Raw genomic sequence first — 23,702 nt, 5'->3', positions numbered from 1 at the left:
CACACATGCACTTTGGGACCATTTGCACTGATGTCCAAAGGGTTCGATGAGTTTTTCGCTGGGATGGCATGGCAGCAGAATGATATTTCCGTGAGCTGTGGGTGGGGGTGGGTGAGATGGATGGATGGATGGACGGATGACACCGTATCCACCCACCCTGGGGAGAGGAAGTCCCTATCAGAACACAACAGGAAAGAGACAGAGCAAAAACAAGCGCATGTCTTTTTGGACATTAAATCACTTCCTGTAGGGTACTGGGCCGCCTCCCCCACCGTCCTCAGCCTCCACCTCTCAGCATAGTTTAACCACCCTTTTTGCAGACAGGGAAATTGATCTTTTTATCTACATGCTCAAACGTGTGCATGTTCCTGTGGATTCATCTCTATGGTATTTCACTGATGAGTGAAATAATGCATCACCAACGAAGAGAAGGGGGCTTTAGACCCCCCAACTTTATTTTTATCCTTAAGAAATACAAAATACAGTTTTGTGTGTGTGTATATACATGTATATACACACACACACACACGTATACACACATAATGCTGTGCAGCCTGCCAATCTGATTTATCGCTGTGACTTGCAGATGTGATGAGTATCATAGGATGCAAGTGTGACATAAATCCCTGCACCCTGACAGATCACAAGCCCGGAGTCTGGACCGGCTGCTTTGATCTTCATCCAAGAACAAAAACAAAGAGACAAAAAGGTTTATCTGTGGCTGGTGCAGGAAAAGGCTGTTTTAATGGTGACAGGAAAAGACAATGACAACAGTTTTCATTCAAAGCACAAACACAAGCCTCAGTCTGCTTGGCTTGTCATTTTTTTTCAGGTTGTGTGTGACACTAAATGGAGACATCGGACATCTTACACATATAACACAATTCACAATTAACACACATATGAGAGTAAATCTCATATGTGTGTTAAAAATGCAGCTCTCACACAGTGCTTTGGTGCTCTTCTTCCAGGGCACAGCTGTAAAAAAGAAAAAAAAACTTCCTTCCTGTAGGCAATTTCCTGTTTATTTCGGAATGCAGGTCAGGAGTGGGAGATAGTGGTCCCTACCTCATCCACCGTCATCCTTCCCCAGGTGTGACCCAAGTCATGATGATGGAGGATACCGTGGAGACTATTGTTATTATACTAAACACAATCCCTTTCTCCTACTATACTTCTCTCCCTGTCCCTCTGTCCCTGAAAGAAATACTCCAAACACTGTGCATCTTCATCTGTTTTTTACATCTCAGCGCTCAGAATGAATTATATCCACAAAATAAACTCTGCTGTGCTCCCATTTAACTGTAAAACAGCCTCTTTTATCCACAAAACTCACAAAAACGAGGTAGCTGCAAAGCTAACACACTCTTGTGACATTATTTGCATTTTCTGCTCTCCGCAAGACTTAAGAGACCCCCCCCCCCCCCCACCCCCCCACCCACCCCACACTCTCCCCAAAATATGTCTCAATTGCACACACATGGATCTTCCTGAGGCGCCCTGTTTGTTTCATTTTCTGCTGATTTGCCTAAAACAGGCAGCGACTGCTGCTGTGAATGTTTAATTTAAGAGCTCATGTTCCCCATTCTACGATGTGTGGTGGTTGGGAGCATGGACAGGCCTGACAAGTGGGGGTCCGATGGTGGGGTTGGGGGAAAAGGTGGGGGGTGGCTTATGGAGACCCCCAGGTCTCTGGGTGCAGTCATTAAGATGGCTCCTCGGTTTGGAGATGAGAAAGCATGCTCTGCACTCTGGTTTCATTGAAGATGCTCCCCTGCCTACTTGAAACATTATTTATGAGTTTTTACAAATTCCAACTGAAATTTTCATCAGTTGTGGATGTCTGTTTCTGATTTGGCTCTGATTTGGTCTGATTTGGTGTGTCTGTCCTCCTCCTGACAAGATGAAAATACTGATTAAATACACTTCTTATTATTACAAAGCTAGAATTTTACAGTTGGTTGCAGGTTTCTTACTACTTTTACATCTGTGCTTACTTTATTGATTTTATTTTATTTTATTTTATTATATTTTGTTTTATTTGTCAAAAAGAAATACAGGAAGGGTTACATTTTAAACAGTGACATATTAGGTAGTGACACAAAGAATAGTCTATTAATCATCCAAGCATTAACAGTAATATTTTGGATAACACTGAATTCAGTTCGTCTTTTTAATGTTGCTCCTAGTGCCAAACTGTCTCTGCAGCTCTATGCAACTTTTAGTCTTTCAGTTCATTGTTAACTGCACAGTTTCTGTTTGTCCAGGCACTAGTTTGTTTATAGATATACTTAATAATTACTCAGTGTAATTATGTACAATGTAATCACTGTAGTTGATTTTACTAAAGAAAAAGCTGGAAAGCACGATAGTAGTTCTGAATAATTGTGTCTGTAGGCTATATGAATGAGCACCTCAGGTCTATTAGGAAGTGTTGTCACTCCGCTTCATACCACCCCAACCCTGTTTGTCTGCGGATGAGTCAGTATTGATCCGCCCGCTGCCCTGTGCTTTGGTGTTCAGCCTCGGGCTTCACACAGCCTCACCCCACCCTACATCACTCACCTCACATTAGACTCTGAACTTGATATTCACTGTTAGGCTCTGGCACACTCCTAGAGAGAAAACTTGTCAAATGTGAGTTAGCATGAGCACTACTAGAAGACCGCACACTTGCTGTCAATCTCACATTGGGTGCCGTAGGTCGATTCAACAATGTTTGTATTATACGTTTTTGCTTCAAGGAGTTTTAGTATTTGGAAAGACATAATTGTTACCAATGTCAGCAGAACCTTGATTAGATACAGATAATTGATGTTCTTTGTTTTCTCTCACTTCTGATCTTGTGGAAATATAGTTAGAGAATGGGCAAAGTGACTTTTCTGACCCTTTTTTTTTTTCTAACTTGACTTGCCAAGCAGCTCCACTTCAGCAATTGTCTAACACAGCAAATGCCTTTTCTGTGTTTTGTTTTAAAGGTTTGTGCCAGTATAAGGGAGAACCACTTCAGCACTGTAATGCTAGATACTATTGTCATCTGTGACGTAGACTGAGGCTTTGAAGAGTTTCAGATGGCAGCTTTGAATGGAATAGGAAGGCCATTCAATAATTTGGGAGTTTAGTCAGATTGAAACAATGACCTGGTCGGGAATTGAAAGAGCCAAAGCACGGAGCGTACACTGTCATTTAGGGCTGGCCCATGGTCTTGTGGTGTGGGTTGCAGCTGCCTCAGCAACCAGGACCAGGCACTATAATGATATCTAACGGAGGTCCAACCCACACAAAGCTTGCACACCAAAACCCTCTTCCTATTAGCCCCCCCGCCCCCCAAAACCAGAAAGCATCAAATGCTTACAAGATTAATAATTTACTAGGTGACAGGTAAAAATGGAGATTTAGTGGAGAGGATTGGGGTCTTTTCAGGTCTAGGTTGATCACCAACAGCTTGACAAGCCCAGAACTCCAGGTGATAAGAGTCAGCCTTTCCCCTATTACACTCACTAATCCTGGCCTCTCTAAAACACAGCCACGGATCCAAGCAGATGCTGAGGGGATGTTCCCGAAAGATCTTCCCTGGAGCCCAGGGAAGGCATTCTCCTTTTTCACAACTGTGTTTAAGTCTGTGATGTTCGTTTATAGGAGCCTCTGTTACAGTGTTATTGCAGCCTTCTGGCAAAGGACCCGGCCTCTTAAGAGTCCTCAGTAGCTTAGAGAAACTGTTGCTGCCCCAGGAGAGGGACAGCAGACTAAATAATCCAGTCAAGTTTCCCATCACAGTGACAATGTGAGAGCAGCTGTTTGCATCTGAAGGCCTGCCAGCAATTGTCCATGGTGCTCTGAAGCAGAGAAGGAAAGAAAGGAGGCATGCAGGGAGAGAAAGATGAAAGGAAAGTTTCTTTCTGCTTGATTCAGTCCTCTTAAGGGTTTTGATATTGATCTCACCAACAGACCTGGATGTACAGTATATGTAGATATACATGCACATACACTTAGATCCATCTGTGGACACGCACATACACATTAGCAGAGACACACTAAATTGAGTCTGAATCTTTTAATCTGTTGTTTCTGTATGTAGGTAAGGAATGCAGTACACTCAAGGATATACAGTATTTGATTTATGATGCAAATGTATTGCTTTATTTGTTTTGCAACATTTAATGTAGCACTTCCCGGTTAAAAAAAAAAAAAAGAACAAAATAAAAAAATTTAGCAATGTAAACAAACACTGATGTTAAAGATAGTTTGGGAGTAAAGACAGTTCAATGAAAACTCTAACATTAAGGTCAATCTGTAGAAGTGTGTTTTGATATACTGTACATCACCTCCTTATGCATCTGGTTGAAATTGCACAGGACCTTGGTGGAAGGCTTTCTGTCTTTAGTAAAAGCACTGCCAGCCAAATCATTTGCTGCCTTTCTTTGACACTGGGCATGACTCTCAACTCAGTAATGTAAATGTCACTGTTTGCACAAAAGGCGTTAATAAGAGGGTATTTATCTGTATACTGACTTCAGTTTATTTCTGTAGATACTATACATGTAGGTGTAGATATATTAGCTACATAGATCATTAAATTTGCCCACAGTACATGTGACAGGCCTGTGTGTGTGTGTATTGGTGATGGTCCTGTTCCGTGTTGGTTCCTTAGCTCAGGGCTGCAGGTAGTCTTGTCAGATTAACAATATTCTGGTTTTATGTGACGGGAGGCCAACACCCTGCCTCATTTCATGCTGTTGGCTGTACATTGTACTGTATGTCTGTCAGCTGTAGTAACACACACAGGCTTCAGAAAGTATTATGACCTTTTCACATTTTCACATTTTGCTGTCTTAAAGAGTAAAAATAGATTAAATTGTTGCAGTAGTTGTGTTATATATTTATGTACATTTATACACAGAATCTCATCAGAATAGTTTTTAAAAAAAGAAAATTTATGCTTGCTTGAGATGGTTTTTGCTCCTTTTCTGAATAAGTTCTGATGTAGTGAACATTTAACTCACATGAGTTAGCTGTTGTTGCTTTTAGAGAAGAAGAAGCTGTTTCTGGCGTCTTCCTGGATATTTCCGACAAACAAAAACCTGGCTGCTAGTAGCAACAAGACTGATGAGGACACCAAATTATTCCTTAGTCTCAACCATGAAAAAAACATCACAGCCTCCTTTTTTTTTGGAGGTTTTTTGGCAGTTATCGATCTTATTTTGTTTCTGGTTTGCAACCTCTGCTTCTTTTGTACTGCTTATTGTAGCCATGTATAATGTTGCCTATACCACTGCGCAGTCTAGTTTATTTACTCCAAACCAGTTGATAAAAACGCAATTAATTCCCCTTTTTTCTTTTTTGTGGCATTTCAAAAGTTTGCTTCAAATTCACTAGACACTTAAACACGACTAGTCTTAAGTCTGTTGAAAAGTGCATGTGTACGGGAGTTTACACTATGAATTAATTACATTGTTGGGACATAAATCTGACATCTGGATACAGAAATTTGGTCTCCACAATTTTAACCAATTATCTTAGGGTTAATATTTAGTTTGAGGTATAGGACTACAATTAAGACAAGGTTAGGTGTAGTATTGTTGTTGGACAAATAGCAGCTGCTAGTAATTAAGCTTCAGTATAATCCCGACACAAAAAGTATTTTGTGAGCACTCAACAGTGAACTTTTGTAGAGAAAAACTGTACAAGTTATGTTATTGGCAACAGAATCCTTTAAGGGAATAAACTTAAAATGTCTGCACTGATGATATATCAGTCTGGTTCTATATATTTTCAGGTCATGAAACTCTTTACTTTTGTAAACACTTGGTATAAGGTCACGGACTTTCCAAGAAGTAAATAAACAAGCAGATAATGATAGTGAGTGGGTATCCTAATTCCAATAGGTTGTTTTTCTCTGCTAGAGCAGGCTGTCACAAGCAACTTAATTTCTGAGTGCAAGACAGTCTGATAGTCTGCAGTCTTTTCCAGGAAAAGGTGATGCCAGCAAAGAGTAATATTGTGTTGCAGTAATAAGAGTAGTTTCTTAGGAATGAAAGAACCAGAACTGAGTAAGTAGTATGAGCATAAGCAAAACCAGAAGCTCAAAAGCATTGATTAGATTTAAGTTAAAGATAGTCACTTGTCCTGTCAATTCAGTGGTGGAGGTTTCACTTATTCAAATGTTAAACGGTGAGTATAAGCAACTGTCCAGGGGACTGGTAAATGAATGAATATCTTAACTGTAAATATCTTAACGGTCTGTAGTGACTCAACCATTCACACTGCAAAAATCTGTCATCAGTTCCTCAGGGTATGAAAGCTCATGTAACTGCCAATTTTTTCCTCTCATTCTTACTCTAATTTAATTGTTAACAGTTTTTTTTTTCAGTATTGTCTCTATTTCCCCAAAAAATGCTTTGAAGTCAAACCAAAAATACAATCATTCTCTTGGGTTTTGTTCATAGGAAGACATTCTCTTTACCTAGGATTGTGTAGCTGATGAACAGTGTCGTGACATTCAGATTGTCATGTTACTACAAACGTCACAGACCTTTTTCTTTGTCGCTCCCATAAAGCACCCTTTGTGACACTGCTGAAGCAAAGGTCAAGATTCCACGTGTACTCAAGCATTTACCTTTGCCACTTGGCTGAGGTCTGGCAAGATTAATTCTTTGTGTCTTGCTGTCTCTCTGTGTGCCATGTTCATCTTTCTTACAATGGAGCCAAGCAAACACAGGAGAAAAGTGTGTGCCTGAAAGTGTGTGTGTGTTTGTGTGTGTGTTTTTAAAAGACATTGGTGCAACCGTTTTAACAGGGCGACTCTGTTTGAATTAGATGTTCTAACCCCCCGCTTGCTAAATGGATTTCTGAAGTGGCTGTAGTTTAAGGCTTTCAATCGGATGCAACCTTGAGTCCTTTTTTTATGTGAGCTCTGTAGGATTTAAGTGCCGGTATAACATGAGCACGACTGAATGCATGCTCCTCATTTTTTGAAATTGAAAAATCTCCGAAGGCTCTCCCCATTGTGCAGGCAATTAATGGAATGCTGGCAGCGAGGTTCAGGTGCTTAAAAGTTGTATTTTTTCTCTCTCGCTGGCTCTCTTTTTAATGACTAATAAAGGATAATCATCGTAGAAAAAAAAACATCATAATGCTGTAGGCTTCCTCTTTATGCACAATGATGTATAATGCATGCTTTGAAATGAAACAGCAGCGGCCTTCGAACCATTCCATCTCCAAACCTTAGTGTATTTGTTTTGCATGCCACAGTGAGGCTTTTGCATAACAATAGTGAGTGTTCCCATTAACAATGCTTGCCTATTAATTTGATCTTTACATTTTTAAAGTTTGTCCATCAGGCTGCCAAACAATGGGTCCCCCAGTCGCTGTTTGGTGTAAGTGATTAGAAAGTTGGCTAATTGCCTCTCTGAAGAGTTGTGCTGTTTCTTTTTAGCCTCCTTGTTCTTCCTCTGTGAGCCTCCACCAGTTGTAACACTAAAACAGATCAATAAACCATTTTATTCATCACTGAAATGAAATAAAACAAATTTCCCGTGATTTTGGACATTATTTCCAAATCATTTTTAGACAACCATTATCATGTAATGAGTATGTTGATATATGAGGCAAAATCTAAATAGTGTCAGTTAAAGCAGATTAATTTGGTGGTCACTTTGTTTTAATTATATATTTTAGTCTATGGACTAATCTGTAAATTAAGTCAGTAAATTATTGTGGTAGATTAACTTTACTGATTAATCCACTAAAGACAAGTTTTGCCACCATGTGGCGCTGGATGGGTGTTCATTTTATTCAGACTGGCTGTGCTTTACTCAGACCTTTCCAGCCTCCGGGTCTGCCTGAAACTGGGTTGAATACCAAACTGGCTTATTCCAGCATTCAGTTGCACCTTTTCTTGCAATCTTGGAACACTTCCAAAAGCTTTTGTTTTTTTCTTCTGCCCTCAGTCTCTTTCTCTTTGACTGTGCTTTGACAATGCAGGGAAATGTACAAACACATCTCAGTAAACACGAGTGATGTGGTTCCAGAGTTTAAAAGCTTCAACACTGGCAGACACAACTTGGGGCTGTTTGTGTGACGGAAAGGAAAAGTTGTTTAGAAACTGACAGCATTGCATCTCTGCGTGTGTGTGTGTGAAAAAAAAAACAGTGTGTATGTGTGTTTATGTTGCTTTTGGCAAGTTATTCATTTGTGGATTTTTTTCTTTTTTTTTTGCTCTCTGTGTGGTTATCTTTTGAGTTGTTCGGTTTGGAGCTGATGTCCACCTTCAGGGATGCGCATAGCATGCATTTCTGAGTATTTTCACCTGAGGCTGCACTTGTTAGAGTCTGTGGATAAATGTATATACATGATTTATACAAAATCAGGGCGAGTGAAAGCTGGTTTAACACATTTACAGACAGGAGGCCAGGCACTGCAAGCCAAGCTCCAAGTGAGGATTGCAACGCTGTGCGCTGGGGATCGAGCTGGCCGCTTGCCCGGCTGTGACCAGCATCCTTAATGCTGCATGAGAGCACCGCTACCATTATCATCACTGCCTCAGCAGTCGAATGATCCCTAATATCATGTGCCTCCTGGAAAAAAAAAGAAGAATAGATTTTTAAAAGTTTGGTACAAGAGACACTTAAGAAACCCGTTGGTTATGATTGCTTGATTTTCTTTTTCTGAAAATCCTGGAAATGTAGAAAAGTTATAGCCTGCTGTACACATAGAAATACCAAAACAATGTCAGCAGTTTTTACCACTCAGTGATTCTTTCACGTGACGTGTGCAGAGGCAGAAAATCCTAATACTGTTGCACTAAAATAGGAAACTGTTTAACAACTTGTTTATTTTAGAAGGCATGCATATGTCCCCATGTATGTATTAGGTTTTTAAACAAAACATGAAGAGGTTAACTGAGAGATTATTACAGGGAATTGCAAGGTGGATCATACAAAAGGAAAAAAGGCTGTGATGCTGTAGTTTAACATCTGATCGGTCTAGTTTCATGTCCCGTCTTGTGTAATGTAAGATACCACAAAATAATGAAAATGATTTTTCATTTGTTAGCTTATTCCACGTATTTGCACAAAACTTTACCCGTTAAGAAATTAAAGGTCTTTAGTTCACTAACCTTGTTCCAAAAATCACGTGGTAATAGCAGGAGTGTGTTTCAGTAAATAAGGGATTTTTAATTTGTATTATCTGCGTTTGTGCTGTCGAAGGCTGCAGGATGAGTGGAGTCAAAAGTTGAAAAGTTTTGATATAAAATAGTTTTCAGCCTAGGCTTCAAGACCTCAGCTGAAGACCTCAATTCAGATTAATTCACTCACTCAACAATAATTGAGGGTTTGATTTAAAACATTATATTTTATATTTAATGCTATATTTCAAATATATATTTCAATTGTTGGAAATAGTTTGCTATTTCCTGAATTAATGATTTAAAAAGACCTGTTGCAAAACTGAAATAAAAGATGTACATTCAAATAAAAACTGAATGCTGCCATGAGTCAGGAGTGGTAAAGGTCAATGTGATGTCTGATACTAATACAATAAGACAACCTGGATCCTGCAGAAACACTGATAAGATAGAAAAAACCTTAGCGAATCAAAAGGGAATTGTAAATTCAGTGACAGAATGTGCGTCAATAAAACCTATAAACACAAAGTATTTAGAAAAACTGTATGCTGTAATTCAGCTTCCTCCTCATACAAAGTGGGAAATGTCCCCCTGTCTTCTTTCAGATATACCAGTGTGTTCTATGACCTTCTTGTGTTATTACAGAATAAATAAAAATTTTTTTCCTAAAATGACTTGGCACTTATCACTTATCCCCTTCTTCTGTCCAGGAGCCTCCTCCCACTGAAGTGGATGCCTTGCCGACTGGTTGTAGTCTTCATGTTCCCATGGAGTTGGAGTTCACAACTTCCTGTTTCCCCCGCAGCCCCGCACCTCAGGAAAGCTACGGCCTTGTCTACGTTGACTGACCTGGTTAGTGCGATGGTAATTGTAGTTTCATATTATGATTCATTTTTTAAAAATCAGAGTTGGTGAAATGTTTCTCTTTTTATTACAAGCTTATTTTTCCTTAAGTCTTCAATTTTCTGTCACCTCTGATCATAGTATAGACACAGGAGTATTTGGTATGCCTGTGTCCCTGAGTTGCATTCCTTATTGCTGGTTCTAAGTATTTTCTGTGACCTAGGACTCAATCTGCCTTTAACACTTATTTTAAGATACTCTGGATAATAATGTAAGCTAAAAGCATCAAATATCATTTTAATCTAAACTTAAATTCCAACTTTAACTTTAGATTAAATTTTTGTATTTGGTCTATTTGTATATTTTACGTGAGTACTGTCTTTCATGTCTTTTCTTGTCGCACATGTCCTTGTCAAAGCATTATATTGTCCATTAAAGTGTGTAGTAGTACTGCAGTCCATTTACATCCACTTAGTAATGGGATGTCCTCTTAACCTATTAGTGTAATATACATATCATGTGAACTGTGATGTCCCAGGTTTATCTTAGCCAGGGACTTTTGTTGCATATTATAACCCCCCACCCCTACACCACCCCACCCCAGCCCAACCCCACCCCACCCCAACCCCACCCCACCCCACCCCAACCCCACCCCACCCCTCCGTTTTTCCCTTTACTGTCAAACTATCAAATAAAGGCCAGACTGGCATGAAAAAAAAAGAAGATAAAGAAGGACAACAGCGTTAGAATTCTGTATATAGGTTTTGATTTTTCCCATGTACTTTTCACAGAGGAGAAAATACTGCATCTGCATACACATTAAAAAAAAAGAAAAGAAAATACAATAAAACCCCTTTTCCTTTACATTTATAATCCCGTGCTGATTCTGGTCACAACAAGACAAAATGTGTTTAAAGAACAGTGTCCCAAAGACATGAATACAGCTGGAGAAATGCAGTACCTATTATTTGAATTTTCCTTCCACGACATGTACAGGAGAGAACAGGGATGGAATTTTTCTCTATAAAATAATGTTTCTAAATCTGCATATTAACTGGGAATTAATCTTTCACCAATCTTTCATTCCACGTGGTGTGTTATGATAATGTAGGGATTTTTAAGTTGCTATTCACTGTTTTCCACAAAACAAAAAAAAAAAAAAAGAACTGCACAGCTTTAGTTTGCAGAGAAAGCGGGAATCCGGTGTTACAAGCATAATAATTATTTATTGAAATATGAGGAAAATTTCAATTAGCCTCAGAGAGACACTCCCAGGACCAGGTAGTGAAGAGATGGGCGAGTCAGAATGTCAGCAGGAGGGGCAACGACAAGCAGACAAGCAGAAAGGAAAACAGCATATCGATGCATTGTGTATCCATGTGTTGACAAAGTACATGAACATGTGAATGCACACAGGCAGCCATTGTTTAAGTCCTTGTTAAAGCATTTATTCTGCATAAGAGTCTGTGTTGACAGTCACTCTTCAACTATAGATTGGTATGTTGTAAAACAAAGAGGATTTCAGACCATTCCTTCTAACTTCCTACTGCTGAAGTGACAGAAAACTGTTTCTCCAAGCTTTTACCAAAATGTATCTCCAAACAAACTCCTCTTAGGGGGGTGGAGCAGGACTTAATCTATGTTATAACAAACATGCAGTAAAAATGAGGACTTCTGCAATCACCACATTAGTCACTATTGCCTTCATGTGGTGTTCACCTGTGTGCTATAGGAAGTCCAAGGCAGCTGCCAAGCCTAAACACAGAATTTTAGAAAGTGGGTGTTAAAAGATTGTCTGATCAGTATATCAGATGATGAAGCACAGGATCAGAATCTGCCTACAGAAACGTTATTTCAGTGAATTTTCTGTGCATTAAACATGCCGTTGAAGAACTTTTGATCATTCTATGATGTAATCAACAAAATTCAAAGGTAAACAAATAAAAACCACAGGTTGTTGTGGGAGGCAAGTGTTGGGGGCATTTTGAAAAAACAGTAACAACAACTATTGTACATGTGTAGAACTCCACATGAGAATAATTTAGGCTTCCATGTTTAAATATAAAAAAAAAAAATCCAGTTTTGTTCATTTTGGACACAATGCTAGAAGTCACAGCTCAGAGGGGAAAGATGCAGTCTTTGGTATAAGAGCAAACCGGGCAGAACAATGATGCAGGTTGAAATTCAGTAAGAAAAACTGATGTGGCACAAACATCTTTCACACCTACTCGCTTAAATACAATACTCTTTTCAATGTACAGACTTGCATAAACAGATAAAAGACAAAGAAATTGTGGTGATTTTTCTTCTATTTTTTTTTTTTTTTTTTTAAAGCTCATTATTTTTGCTCCAGACCTGCATCTCAAAACTACTTGTGGAAACAAAACAAGAACATGCTACAGTAAACAAATTTATTCTGGTGCAGACACCTCACATCATGTAACACGAAGATGGAAACCCAGAGACGCAATAAATTATCTTCATTATTAAGCGTAACCAGTGACATACTGTACATCAAAAAGGTAAAAGCACTGTTAAAAAAAAAAAAAAGTCTACAAAATGGTTGAAAGTGAAATGGAACCCTTACTCAGCAACGTTTAAGAAACAAATGTTTGAATGCCAGCAGACACAGATAGAAATTAATATTTTAAGTGTGATTCCTTTTTGATTTTAGTGTCTCACGACATAATTTAAGTACTGCTCAAAACAAATAAAAAATAAAACACTGTACACACATCAAAGAAAGCAAACCAGAGGGATCTTTTTTTTTTTCATTTAGTTGATTTCATTTTTTAGGAAATCATTGCTTTGCAATTTATGCTTCATCACAGTTCTCTCCCATATGACCACATGAATGTAAACACCTGTTGAATTATTCTTTTTTTAAATTTTTTACAACATTAATACTTTATATATATATTTGTACATATTTTCATTCACATCTGCACGGTTAGCTAGCATGGTAATGAAATAAGGCAAGACTCACATAACTGTGACATCACAAATCTTTTTTTTTTTTCTTTTATAATACTGATTATTAAGGTATTTGTAATTTACTTCTACTGTTCTGCAGCAGGCTTTGGTCTTTCCGGACAAAGGCAGGGTTGATCCTTCTCCGTCTCTAGAATCACACTTTGTTTTGTTCCAGTTTTAATGAAATAATGAAAAGGGAGGGTGTTTTTTTTGCAGGAAAAAGGGGCTATAAATACAATTGTTTCAGCCGATATTATTAACTGAATTTATTTAACACTGGTCTTTCTGAGGTACATAGTTAAAGATGATTTGGGGAGGTGGGATAAGAAAGGGGAACCACAAGGTGACCATGACTAGCAAATGACTTCCATTACAAGAGAAAAAAAACATTGTATTTTTCTTCTTATTGGCCTATTTATCATTTTGTTCATTAAAGAATGTTCAGTTTTTAGACCTATTTTTTTTAACCGTCAGTTCTCCCATCTCTGTCAGGTCGAGCTGCCGTGGCAAAAAAACAGAACAAACGTGGTGGTAAGGTAAGAGTCCCTGGCCCATTTGAGTCTCTAGCCCAGTTCGTCTTTACAGTACCAACGACAGCAAAAATCCGGTTTCAGTGAGAGAGCACGCCGAAGGATTGGTGACCAAAATCAGCCACTGTGTTACTCAGCTTCCTTTCTCAGCGCAAAAAGCCTCGCACACTGTCACCAGTGCTAAAACACTCAAGGGCCATTAATTCTTTAAGTTGCAGCCTGCCAGTCTTGATAGTCTGTGCTTGTGCAGACGATTAGATACCATCTTGTAGTGTCAAATGTAGTGTTTTATCAAGTGTTCTTATTTTTTTCTTTCAGTATTGTCTTTTTATGTGTGTTTGAGGAGAAGCGGCTCTTCTTTTCTTCTTTCAGACTTTTTTTTTGTTTTTTCTTTTGTTTTTTTGTTTTTTTTTAGAATAAAGGGATCCATATGCGTTTTTTCTGCACATTATGAGACTCTCTGCATGTGTCTTTGTCCAGATCTGTACTTCAAGTTGTAACTTGAACATCAGCGTGAGCTCAGTCTAAACAAGAGTTTCTAGCACACTTTGTTCTCCATCCTCCTGGTCATCAGCAGTCAGTTCTGAGCTTGAGGTTCATTATTTGGAGTTTTTTCTGCAGCAGAGCTCTCAGGATGTCTGCACAGCTGCATTATGGGTAGCATAGTCCTCTCCTAAGCTCTCTTGGCATGTAGCATTTCAATGAGCAGGTTGTTGCAGGGCACGTCTCCATTCAGGTGTTTGTAGTAAAGGTATTCTTCGGCCTGCAGGCTGATGGCTCGGATCTCAGGCAGCCGGAGGAGCAGCTGGCCAAACTTGTCCGTTTGCTGTGGGTAGTTACACATGACGTAATCCAGCAGTGCTGCGTTGACCTGCTCCTGGACGCTTTCTACAAGATGGAAGTTCTCCAGGTTCTTCACATCTGCAAGAGGAAACAAGAGAAAGGTTAGATGAGTTGACATTTTAACAGTCTCTGTGGGGAATATGGGGAAGTATGAAGACAGGTAATGACAAAACAATTTCTAAATAGTGGAAGGAATAGAAACCCACAGTTCTCACTCAACAACCAAATTTTTGGTTTGGTTTCTTTTTTTGGGTCAGTTTTCCCTTTATTAGGCTACAGCAGAGTCCGGAGAGGAAATAAAGGGAGTAAGAAGAGGCTACTAACATTAGTTTCTCTCTCTGGTAGAAATTAGCGTTCATGGTGGAAGGCATCATGTTGAGAGGTTAGCGAACACCATCTGCATTGCTAAACTGCCTACTCGCTAAAAGCCAAAAATCATAATTTCTGTCATGTCATCTTAGATTACAAGTCAAACCGCTTAAAAGCAGATGCCTGAATTCAAGGCAAGGCGGTTTTATAGTGTCACAGGATCCTAAGTCTGGAGACAAACGGAGGGGTCTTAATGGTTTGTATTACAGACACATATACGTTAGAGTAATTAACATTCTCATTTATCAGGGGACAGTGTTACAAGTTGAGTTCTTTGGTTGTGGCTCATTTTTATTTTAAAGAGGACTTCAAAATGCACCGCATGACGAAATATTCCTCCCTTCTCTTCTTTTTTTCCTCTGAATCATCTCTTGAGACTGTGATGTAGAGGGAATCAGGTAAAGGCAAAAAAAAAAAAAAAAGGTGGTTTGCCTCCTGAGAGACTCATTCCCTGGGAGTCAATGAATTATGTAGGGCAGAGTTACAGTCATATTAGCGCCACAGCTTCTCCTTAACCTGATGCTTTCACCATCCTCTTCATCTGAACAGAACAGTATTGTTGTTATTATTGAAAAAGGCCATAGATCTTTTTTCTTTTCTTTTTTTTTTTTTTTAAAGAGAAACAGTCAAAACTCAAACTGAAGAGTCCAATAAAAGTGCAGGGGTCCTCTTAGTGGGAAGTCTCCTTTTCACTATTAATTTCTTGTGTAAAATGCATTTGCATCTTTCAAAAATCTTACCTTTCTGTGCAGCTATAAGCACTTTTCCTTGACAATAATAAGCTCACTGGGGGTTTGAGCAGATTATTGCAAGACAAGACAAAAATTTGCTAAATGGATAATGGTGGACCAGAGCACTGTGTGTACTTGTCATGATTATGAAGCGCAGGGCTGCAGAATATTTAATCAGATAGTAGCTCTGTGAGTGTGTGCGAGTGTGTGTGTGATCTTTTATTAATTTGTTTGACCCCAGGTTGAGTGTGCTCACAGTGGACTAATGTGAAACGACAGAGTCCCGGTTTCACACACACACACACACACACACACACACACACACACACACACACACACACACACACACACACACACACACACACACACACACTAATCCATGGCAATACACACAATATTTATTTCTCTCTTGCTCAGTACCCCTGTTCTACACACACACACACACACACCATCTCTCATACACACACATATACACCCCATCCACCCACCCACAGCATTAGGAGGAAGGAGGGGGAGATAAATCAGCAGCTAATGAGGTCTAGAGAATGAGAAGCAGGTCCTTCAAGGCACTTCCATCTATGATGCACTCTACCATGCTATTACAATCTGTATGCATGTGTGTGTGTCTGTCTGCTCTTGTGTTGCCTGTGAATGTGTGAGCTGGCGTGTAGCGTGTGTGCGTTCTCACCCTGACCTCTGGGTGACACAGCGGGGGGCTAAATAAGGCCAAGAGGAGGGCAGGAAAAGGGAGGGGAGGTGTGGCCCGTGACAAAGGAGCCTCCAAACAAACATGACATGCTTTTTCCTGCTGCCACTCAGCTGTCTGACCCCCTATCAGACTCCTGAATCAGCTTTCACACCACCAACCCCACTGAGAAGCATTAATATAACCTTACATAAGCTAACCCAGCAGAGTGTGGGCTTTAGGCTTTAACACACACACGTCCTACGCAGGTCAACAAGAAAAAAACAAGGCGCCGGTTTCATCTGCACATGAAAAAACTGAAACATAGAGAAAGAAAAGTTTGAGTTGCTCAGAAAGTTGCTGAAAGTTGTGGAGAGCAGTTTTGCTCATATTGCTGATGAGGGTTATAGTCAGGACTTCAGAAGAGTCTGCATCCCTCCGGTGCATGTCCCCTCATCCCCCAAATTTTCAAACGTATTCAGATTTGTCATGTTTATTAAGCATTCAAAATGTGTAAAACTTTATTCGTAGATTATATATTTTTTTTCCCTGAAAAAAAAAATATGTAAGATATGATCTCAGTGGTATCTACACCCCTGGTGCTGACTAATGAATTACTTTCTGGAATACAATATCTTTTGGTGAGCAGAATAATTTCTGCCATAAAGTCATTATAGTCTTGTTGAGAACTATACTCTCCAACCACAGTTAGTATATTGAATACTGGACATAGATTACAGAGCAAAAGCTTCAAATTCAAGGCCAAAGAAAAATCTAAACATTGATTAGATTGTGTTAGGGGAATAAAATTTTGAATTTGAATTTGATTTTTTTTTCTCTAGCACAGTATCTGTTAAGGATAGAGAGGTTGTGCAAAGGTGGTTTTGCAAATGTACTTTTGAGGCATGAAAAATGTTTAGTCTGTAGTTTTATATTTTAATATTTGTATTTTAATATAAAGTAAAATGAGTAAGGACAAGTGTTTTCAGCAGTAGAGACTGTCAATAACATCTCATGCTGCTTAATAATCAGTTCAAGGATGTGAGAGCGTCTTCTGAGTCTGATTTGGTTAAATGTGCAGGAACATGACAAGGTGAGCGCGGATCACAGCAAAACACGTGAAGTGTTGCCATGGTTTCTCGGAAAGATTTGTCTGTGTTTGTGTGTGTCTGCGTGAGTGTGTATGCATGTGCAGGGGAGTTTGATGGGTGTATGTGTGGATGATTGGGGGGAAACTACAGAGAATTACTACCCAATGTCTCTGTCAAGCTAATTAGGGGAAAGTGAGGCAAAAAGACGGAATTTTAATTGCTAATTATTACCAGACTCCTTTTGAAAAAATAATGAATTAGGGCTTCCAGAAAAGAAAAAAAGAAAAAGCACAATGACAATAGCTTGAAATCTACTCCCGGCTGCTAAAGCCAGTGGACAAGTGAAGACCCGGACAAAAGGAAAACAGGTTGAAGGGAATTTTTTTTTCCCCCTAATATTTTGGCTAATCAAATCAGACAAGTAGACTGATTTTAATTTACTTATCATTCAAAGGCAGGAGAGGGGTGTGGAGGGAGAAAGAAGAGTTAGTGGGAAATAAAAAAAAAGAACAAACAAAATAAACAATTGATTAATGATTCCCAGATAGTGTCAGGTTGGAGTATTAAGTGTGCTAAGCGCTCACTCCTCTTCTTCCAACCCCCCCCCCACTCCACTCACACGCGCTCTCTCTCTCTCTCCCTCTCTCGCCCTCTCTCTCTCCCTCTCTCTCTCTCTCTCCATCTCATCGTTCAGTCACTGTGGGACTAATTATCAACTTTTTTTCACATAAAACAGCCACAGTTCGTTGCAGCGCTGCATCCGAATACTCAAATGGAAACCCCGAGGTCCCGCGGAATATATTGTTTCATTTGACAGGCGATCATGCTGAAGCCAGCGACCTAATGCAAAAGTACACACACACACACACACACACACAGATTCATTCTCTCTTTCACAGAACCCCTGAACTCACTGCTGTGCTTTTTAATTTGACTAGATCTGCTCTGTGCTCTGAGAGTGTATGAGTCTGTCTGTGTCCGCATATGTTTTTTACACTCTTTGACTACCCTTTACAATCAACCTGCTCCAGGGACTTACACACACATACATAGCATTTAGACACTCACTTATGCAAATACTTGCTCCATTATTTTACTCTGATCTCAGTGATGTCCACAGTGGGGACAGTGGTGAGAGAAAGAACTAAAAGCATCACTTGGTGCCAAAGTTCATTGTTCATTGCAAAAGCGAGCAGGCGTCACTTTGTTTATGCTAAAGAGGTGGAAAAACACTGAATGGTACAGTGAGGCAATCTAGTAATAGAGTCTAGTCAGTGTAAGCCAAATCTGGTCAAGAAAAGTCAAAAATTTTAAATGCAGAAAAATGATTTTCCATGCAAGTTTCTGGTTTGTGACTAAGTGATAAGTGGGAGTAGGTGTTTAAACAGATAATGAATGACAGTATAGTAAAACACAATTGTAATCATGTAAAATATGTCCTTATAGGAAAAGTTATAATTGGTGGTGGTGGGTTAAAGTAAAGTGTTTCTGTCCTGTGAAACAACTCAACAGTATGAAGTTTTAAGTTTAAGTTTTGTTCTTGTTTAATGAAAAATATGAAAGTAAGTAACGTACAGTTGTTACATCTTTTTGAATAAGTTAGGAATCCACTAACTGGTGACCTCTCCCCACTCCACACAGTCATACTATTTCCACACAAAACTAACACCACTTTTCAGTTGTGTCTTCTTAATGTATGACACTGCTCTAAGGCCTATAGTCATACAAGATAAATATAATACAGTTTATATCAAAGTTTTCTCACCAATGCAGTTTTAGTGCCACAATCAATAAACTTCTCAGTCACATGCTGCCAGTTCACTCTGCCTTTCAAACTTCACAACATATGTTTCCTGCCGTGTCCAAAAACAACACATAAAACTCCTGGGTCATAAACAGTTATTGAGTCAAGTGCTGTCAGTAAAGTTGGCCAATTAAACGTGAGTGAAAGACAAACTGGTCACTTCCTGTATAGGCAGGAATCAGTGACTTGCTTCTTCCAATAGGAACTTTCACAGGCGTTTATACAAGCCATACAAAGCTGAGGCATTTTTTACTACAGCAGCGGTGCTTCAAAGAGTGAGAAGTCCTCTTTATTGCACCCTACTGGATTGTTATCAAGTCAACACTGTCCGTTGTTATTTTACTCATTATTAATCTCCCCCTCGCAGCTTGGCTCCAATCAGTGAGGGGGGCGTTGAAAGACAAGAACCCAATAACCTTTGACTCTGAAAAAACCAAGTAAGGACTAAGGACTTACTGCCTACAGCAAGCAACATATAGAGCTATGTGTTCAATAGGAGAATGTGTCTGTGTGTTTGTGTATGTGTGTATAGTGTAAAAAGAAAAACAGGGCAGAAAAGGCAGTCAAAGCAAATAAGGTTCATGGGGCAAGGGGCAATGACCACATGGTTAATGGTACCACTCAAGTAGGCTATTATCTAAGTTACGGTGCACTGTCCTGACACGCAAGTGGGGCTTTGAATTGGTGAAAAGCAAAATGCTGCCTTTTTAACCCCCCACAACATTTTTACCCTCGCACCACCATAAAGTCATGAACATGAAGTACACAAACACACGCACTGCACCTACATACCCACTCACCTTAGCTCCCATCAAACACTCCACTGACAACATTTCACATGGAAGTGTGTATTTTTTTGGGTTTGTTTTTTTTTTTTTTTCCCTCTACAGGAGGCACTGCTTCCCCATTAGAGTAACAGTCCTCATTTCACCACTCCCTGGAGCTCTCAGCTTCCTTGTTTTCCTCCAAGTCCCATTTGGGGAATTCCCTTTCTCTGATACGATGCATCCACGTAAAAGGCGAGTAAAAAAAACGGGGTAAAACTGGAGTTGTATGCTTCTTAACATTTAATGGGGGTTCTTTGAGACTTGATACACCACAGGCTAACAGGATAACAAGCATCAGAACTATCCTATCACAGGATACAAGAAGAACAAGAGAGGGACATACTCAAAAAAAATTAGTTGCTGGTCAAACATGCGACGTGCACTTTGGTCGGAGATGTCCTTAGCGCACTGTCCCATCTTTGCTTATAGAACATCAGTTGGCTAGTTTTGGATCCTTTTTTTCTTCCATCTCTAATGGAGTGAAAAGATCTCAGGAAGCATCCTTTACACTCATTAACTTTTTTCCTCGTTTAACAAAGGGCTCATTAAGCCCTGAACAGTGACCCTTCATCTTCAAAAGTGGCCCTTTTTTCACCAGCCTACAGTAACATACTGTAGTTCCATGCCCTCAAGCTAATATAGAGCATGATGTCCAGAGGCCAAATAATCCTCTGTGCTAACAATGCATAATAATAACTGTCTCACATTTCCTGGATACAGGCCACCAATGGGGACGGGCTATTGTCAGTATGTCAGAATAAAGCATGAAGGCTCAATTTACCCGCAGACTCATCAAACTCTCCCTTTAGCCACTCAGGGGGCCAAACGCCATGCAGCTGTGAAAGAGAATTAAGCAGGTACTGTCCAGTTGGGGATATATTAAGTCAAATCGAAACCTCAGCCGACAACATTGCTATTGTTGTTAAGCTAAACAGGTAGCGGCTCGTTCAGTTCTGTCGCCCAAGGATGGGTCGGAGGGCTCTGCGGGGCGATGGAGAGAGGTCGAGAGATATTGAGAGGAAGGGAAAAGTGCCTTAGGTCTGATAAAATAAACAAGAGAAAAGGAGCTCGGAGCAGGAAGGAGACAAGCTTTTCTCATTGCCTATGCTGGTTAGAAGGTCCTGGGGATTTATCCTGAGGTGTAGGGGAGAACAAATTTACATGTATCAGTTGGTGCTGTCTGTGGCTGTGTTGTTGTGGACTTTGAGGTCTTCAACGGATGGGCACGTCACAGAGGTTAATATCAGGGGCAGTAGGTGTTAACGGGACAGTTCAGACTTTCTGACATAGACGGTATGTATTGCTTGTTTTAACACTAGATGTGTGAGTTACCCGCTGTTAGTGATCATCAGGAAAAGAAACAAATTTTTGTAATAACTGTAATCAGTTAAAGTCACTGATGAAGCAAAATAGGTAAAACCTTCTGGTTCCAGCATTTCACAGCAAGATTTCCTTCAAATATCTGAATATATTTTTGCTTTTTGAAAAAAAATTATTTAAGGATGTAAACCTGGACTTGTCACGCTAGATTAATTGATCATGAAAATAATGAACTCAGGCTGCACATCTTGTGGTTGGAGACAAGTTTTCAGGCAAAAATATAAATATTTTATTTTTTAACATTTTACTCAGAACAACACTAGTTAAGAAGTTTTGCTTTTTTTTTCCTTTTTCCTTTTGCTCCTGTCGTGGTTTAAAATATTTTTTGTCAGATGACCCCCTTTGCTGTCTTTCATTTCTTACTCGCTAGGATAAAAAAAATCATATTGCTGGGGAGAAAAAAAAATCACATTGTCTCAGCATTATGAAAATCCATTTGCCAGAGGGATACTGAGAGACTTGAATCAGCAATGAACCTCATGCTTAGTCTTCTGTGGTCCCTGTAGCCCTCCACCCTCCTCTTCATATTGCCCCCTTCTTTAGCCCCCCTGGAGGCGGAACCAAATGCCTTTCAATGAGCCGACCTCGGACAGCGTGGTGCACCCACAGGTCCCTGCTCTCTCACCTTCCTAATGCCGTCTGGATTGTACGAACAGTTAACCCCCCTCACCAAAACAGCTCCTAGTCATGTAGCCGTATCCAGCTAATGACACTAACACATGACTGACAGGCGAAAATCTAATGGACAACGATCTGCACAAAAAGTCTCTGTGATTGGTGTAATCTGTGGAAATGATCTATGGACCAGTGAAAAGGGGAAAATTTGAATTAGAAATCAATATGGCTGTACCTGTGAGGTGACTCTTCAGGCTCTTCTAGACCTCACCTCTCACTTCTTTGTACCTGTCAGCAGCAGTAGAAGCAGGCGCAGCATATAATGTGTGTGTGTGTGTTGTTGCTGTGTCTGTCTGTCTGTCTGTATCAATGCATGCATGTGAACCTCGTTTACATTCAGTGCACTTTTGAACCCCTTGGCTAATTACACACGGGGTCTGTTTGGTGGTGGAGGGAGGGCGTGGGGAATGAAGGGGCATGTCAACCTTTCTTGTTTATGATAAAGTGACAGAAAATCATTGGGGGGTCAAGTACACCCCTCCAACCCTCCACTGCCCTGAAAACTCCTGCAGCAGTACAGAAGGTGCCTGGTGTGGGAAGCCTCCCCTTTAATGAGACCATTAAAGGGCCCGTCTCCCCGTCAATAGATTTCTCTCATTCTTTCTCTGACAAATTTGAATTAATAATTCAGCGCCAAGCGCCTGGGGATGTATATTTTCAGCATGAAAGACAGTTAATCCATAGCGTCATTTTTCCTCCTCTCTCTCTCTCTCTCTCTCTCTCACTCTCACTCTCACTCTCACTCATTCACCCCTTTTTTTCTCCTGCACTTACCCACTCACTATGTTCTCCTTTGGTTCATTCTCATTTGATGATGGGAGCCAACAGGTAGAGTGCTGACTAAAGAGTGTGCCGTGTGTTTTCCTCACGTTCTTTTAACTTCTTTGCTCTCTATGTGATTTTCGTCCCTTGTCATGTGACAAGTGGAGTCAACTTAAGTGCAAATTGGGGCTTAATTTATTCGAAAGTATTGGATGGCGGTGGCTGTTCTCTTCTCCCCCTCAGGGCTAATGTAAGATGACATGTTTGCACACTGCCTTTCAAAGCTGGACTTGATTTAGAGAACTGGGGTTTAACTGAATGTTTCTACTGCGCCAAATGTTAGGACTTTCAAATGCACAATACAAGGAAATTAGAGGAAATGAGTAATTTTGAGGATAAACCACAAAAACACTTGTTTAATAAAAAGATATTGTGGAGTGTATTTGTCTGTGGTTGTGGGTGTCTGTTTGTGTTCTGCACCCACTGTGGTTTGAGAGTTTCACCAGTTTTATTGAAAGAATTTTAAGAGACAAAATAAGCCTGTTAAAGTGTGCGCTCTTGTGTCCTCCATTACACATTTGGAGCCATTTCTAACTGTAAAAGTAAAATTCCAAAAACAACAGAAACAAGCAAAGATCCTGGACTTTTAGTTTCCTGATGATTCATGAGATGGCAGCTTGACCAATTAGTCAGAAAACTCTGACCAAATTGTTTAAAAGTGTACTGAACAAAATCCTCTGAAGCAGCTTGGAAGATTAATATTTACATACCTGTTTATTCTGATCTGTCACATCTTTGTCTATGGAAAGTGCTGCCGCTATGTTCACTGTCCATGTGTCAGACAAGAACTTCTCATTACTGAACACTGTAAGAATTTTACAGGCTTACAGTGTAATGCCAACAGTAGCCATGGATATCAGTGCCAGGTGGCACTAAGTTACAAATTTATGCACTAAGGCAGCTTGCACAGGCCAAGAGTTGGCATGACAAATGGCTGGTAGTGCCCAGGAGTATTCCTTACATTACGTAGCATTATTTTCTGTTGATATATGGGTGTGTACT

The 23,702-nt window shown here is 39.8% G+C and overlaps 2 protein-coding genes across 5 annotated transcripts in view; one reads left to right on the top strand and one right to left on the bottom strand.

Annotated features, from left to right (window-relative positions):
- LOC121183464 (adhesion G-protein coupled receptor D2) overlaps window positions 1–10,420 on the top strand; it is an 82,285-nt gene extending 71,865 nt beyond the window's left edge. For 3 of the 4 annotated variants that reach the window (XM_041040547.1, XM_041040544.1, XM_041040543.1), the window contains one exon: window positions 9,838–10,420. In XM_041040547.1, the coding sequence (XP_040896481.1) occupies window positions 9,838–9,975 (138 nt within the window). In that variant the 3' untranslated portion in view covers window positions 9,976–10,420. The remainder of the gene's footprint in view (window positions 1–9,837) is intronic. The other variant, XM_041040545.1, reaches the window with a different exon arrangement.
- A 2,258-nt stretch (window positions 10,421–12,678) lies between these two features.
- nr5a2 (nuclear receptor subfamily 5, group A, member 2) overlaps window positions 12,679–23,702 on the bottom strand; it is a 68,202-nt gene continuing 57,178 nt past the window's right edge. Inside the window, exon 7 of the mRNA XM_041040403.1 lies at window positions 12,679–14,394. Within this exon, the coding sequence (XP_040896337.1) occupies window positions 14,147–14,394 (248 nt within the window). The 3' untranslated portion in view covers window positions 12,679–14,146. The remainder of the gene's footprint in view (window positions 14,395–23,702) is intronic.

The sequence above is a fragment of the Toxotes jaculatrix genome, chromosome 6 (genome assembly GCF_017976425.1).
Source record: "Toxotes jaculatrix isolate fToxJac2 chromosome 6, fToxJac2.pri, whole genome shotgun sequence".
NCBI classification, from domain to species: Eukaryota; Metazoa; Chordata; class Actinopteri; family Toxotidae; genus Toxotes; species Toxotes jaculatrix.
Note: the sequence above shows the minus strand (reverse complement) of the source record. Positions and strands in the feature narration are given on the sequence as shown.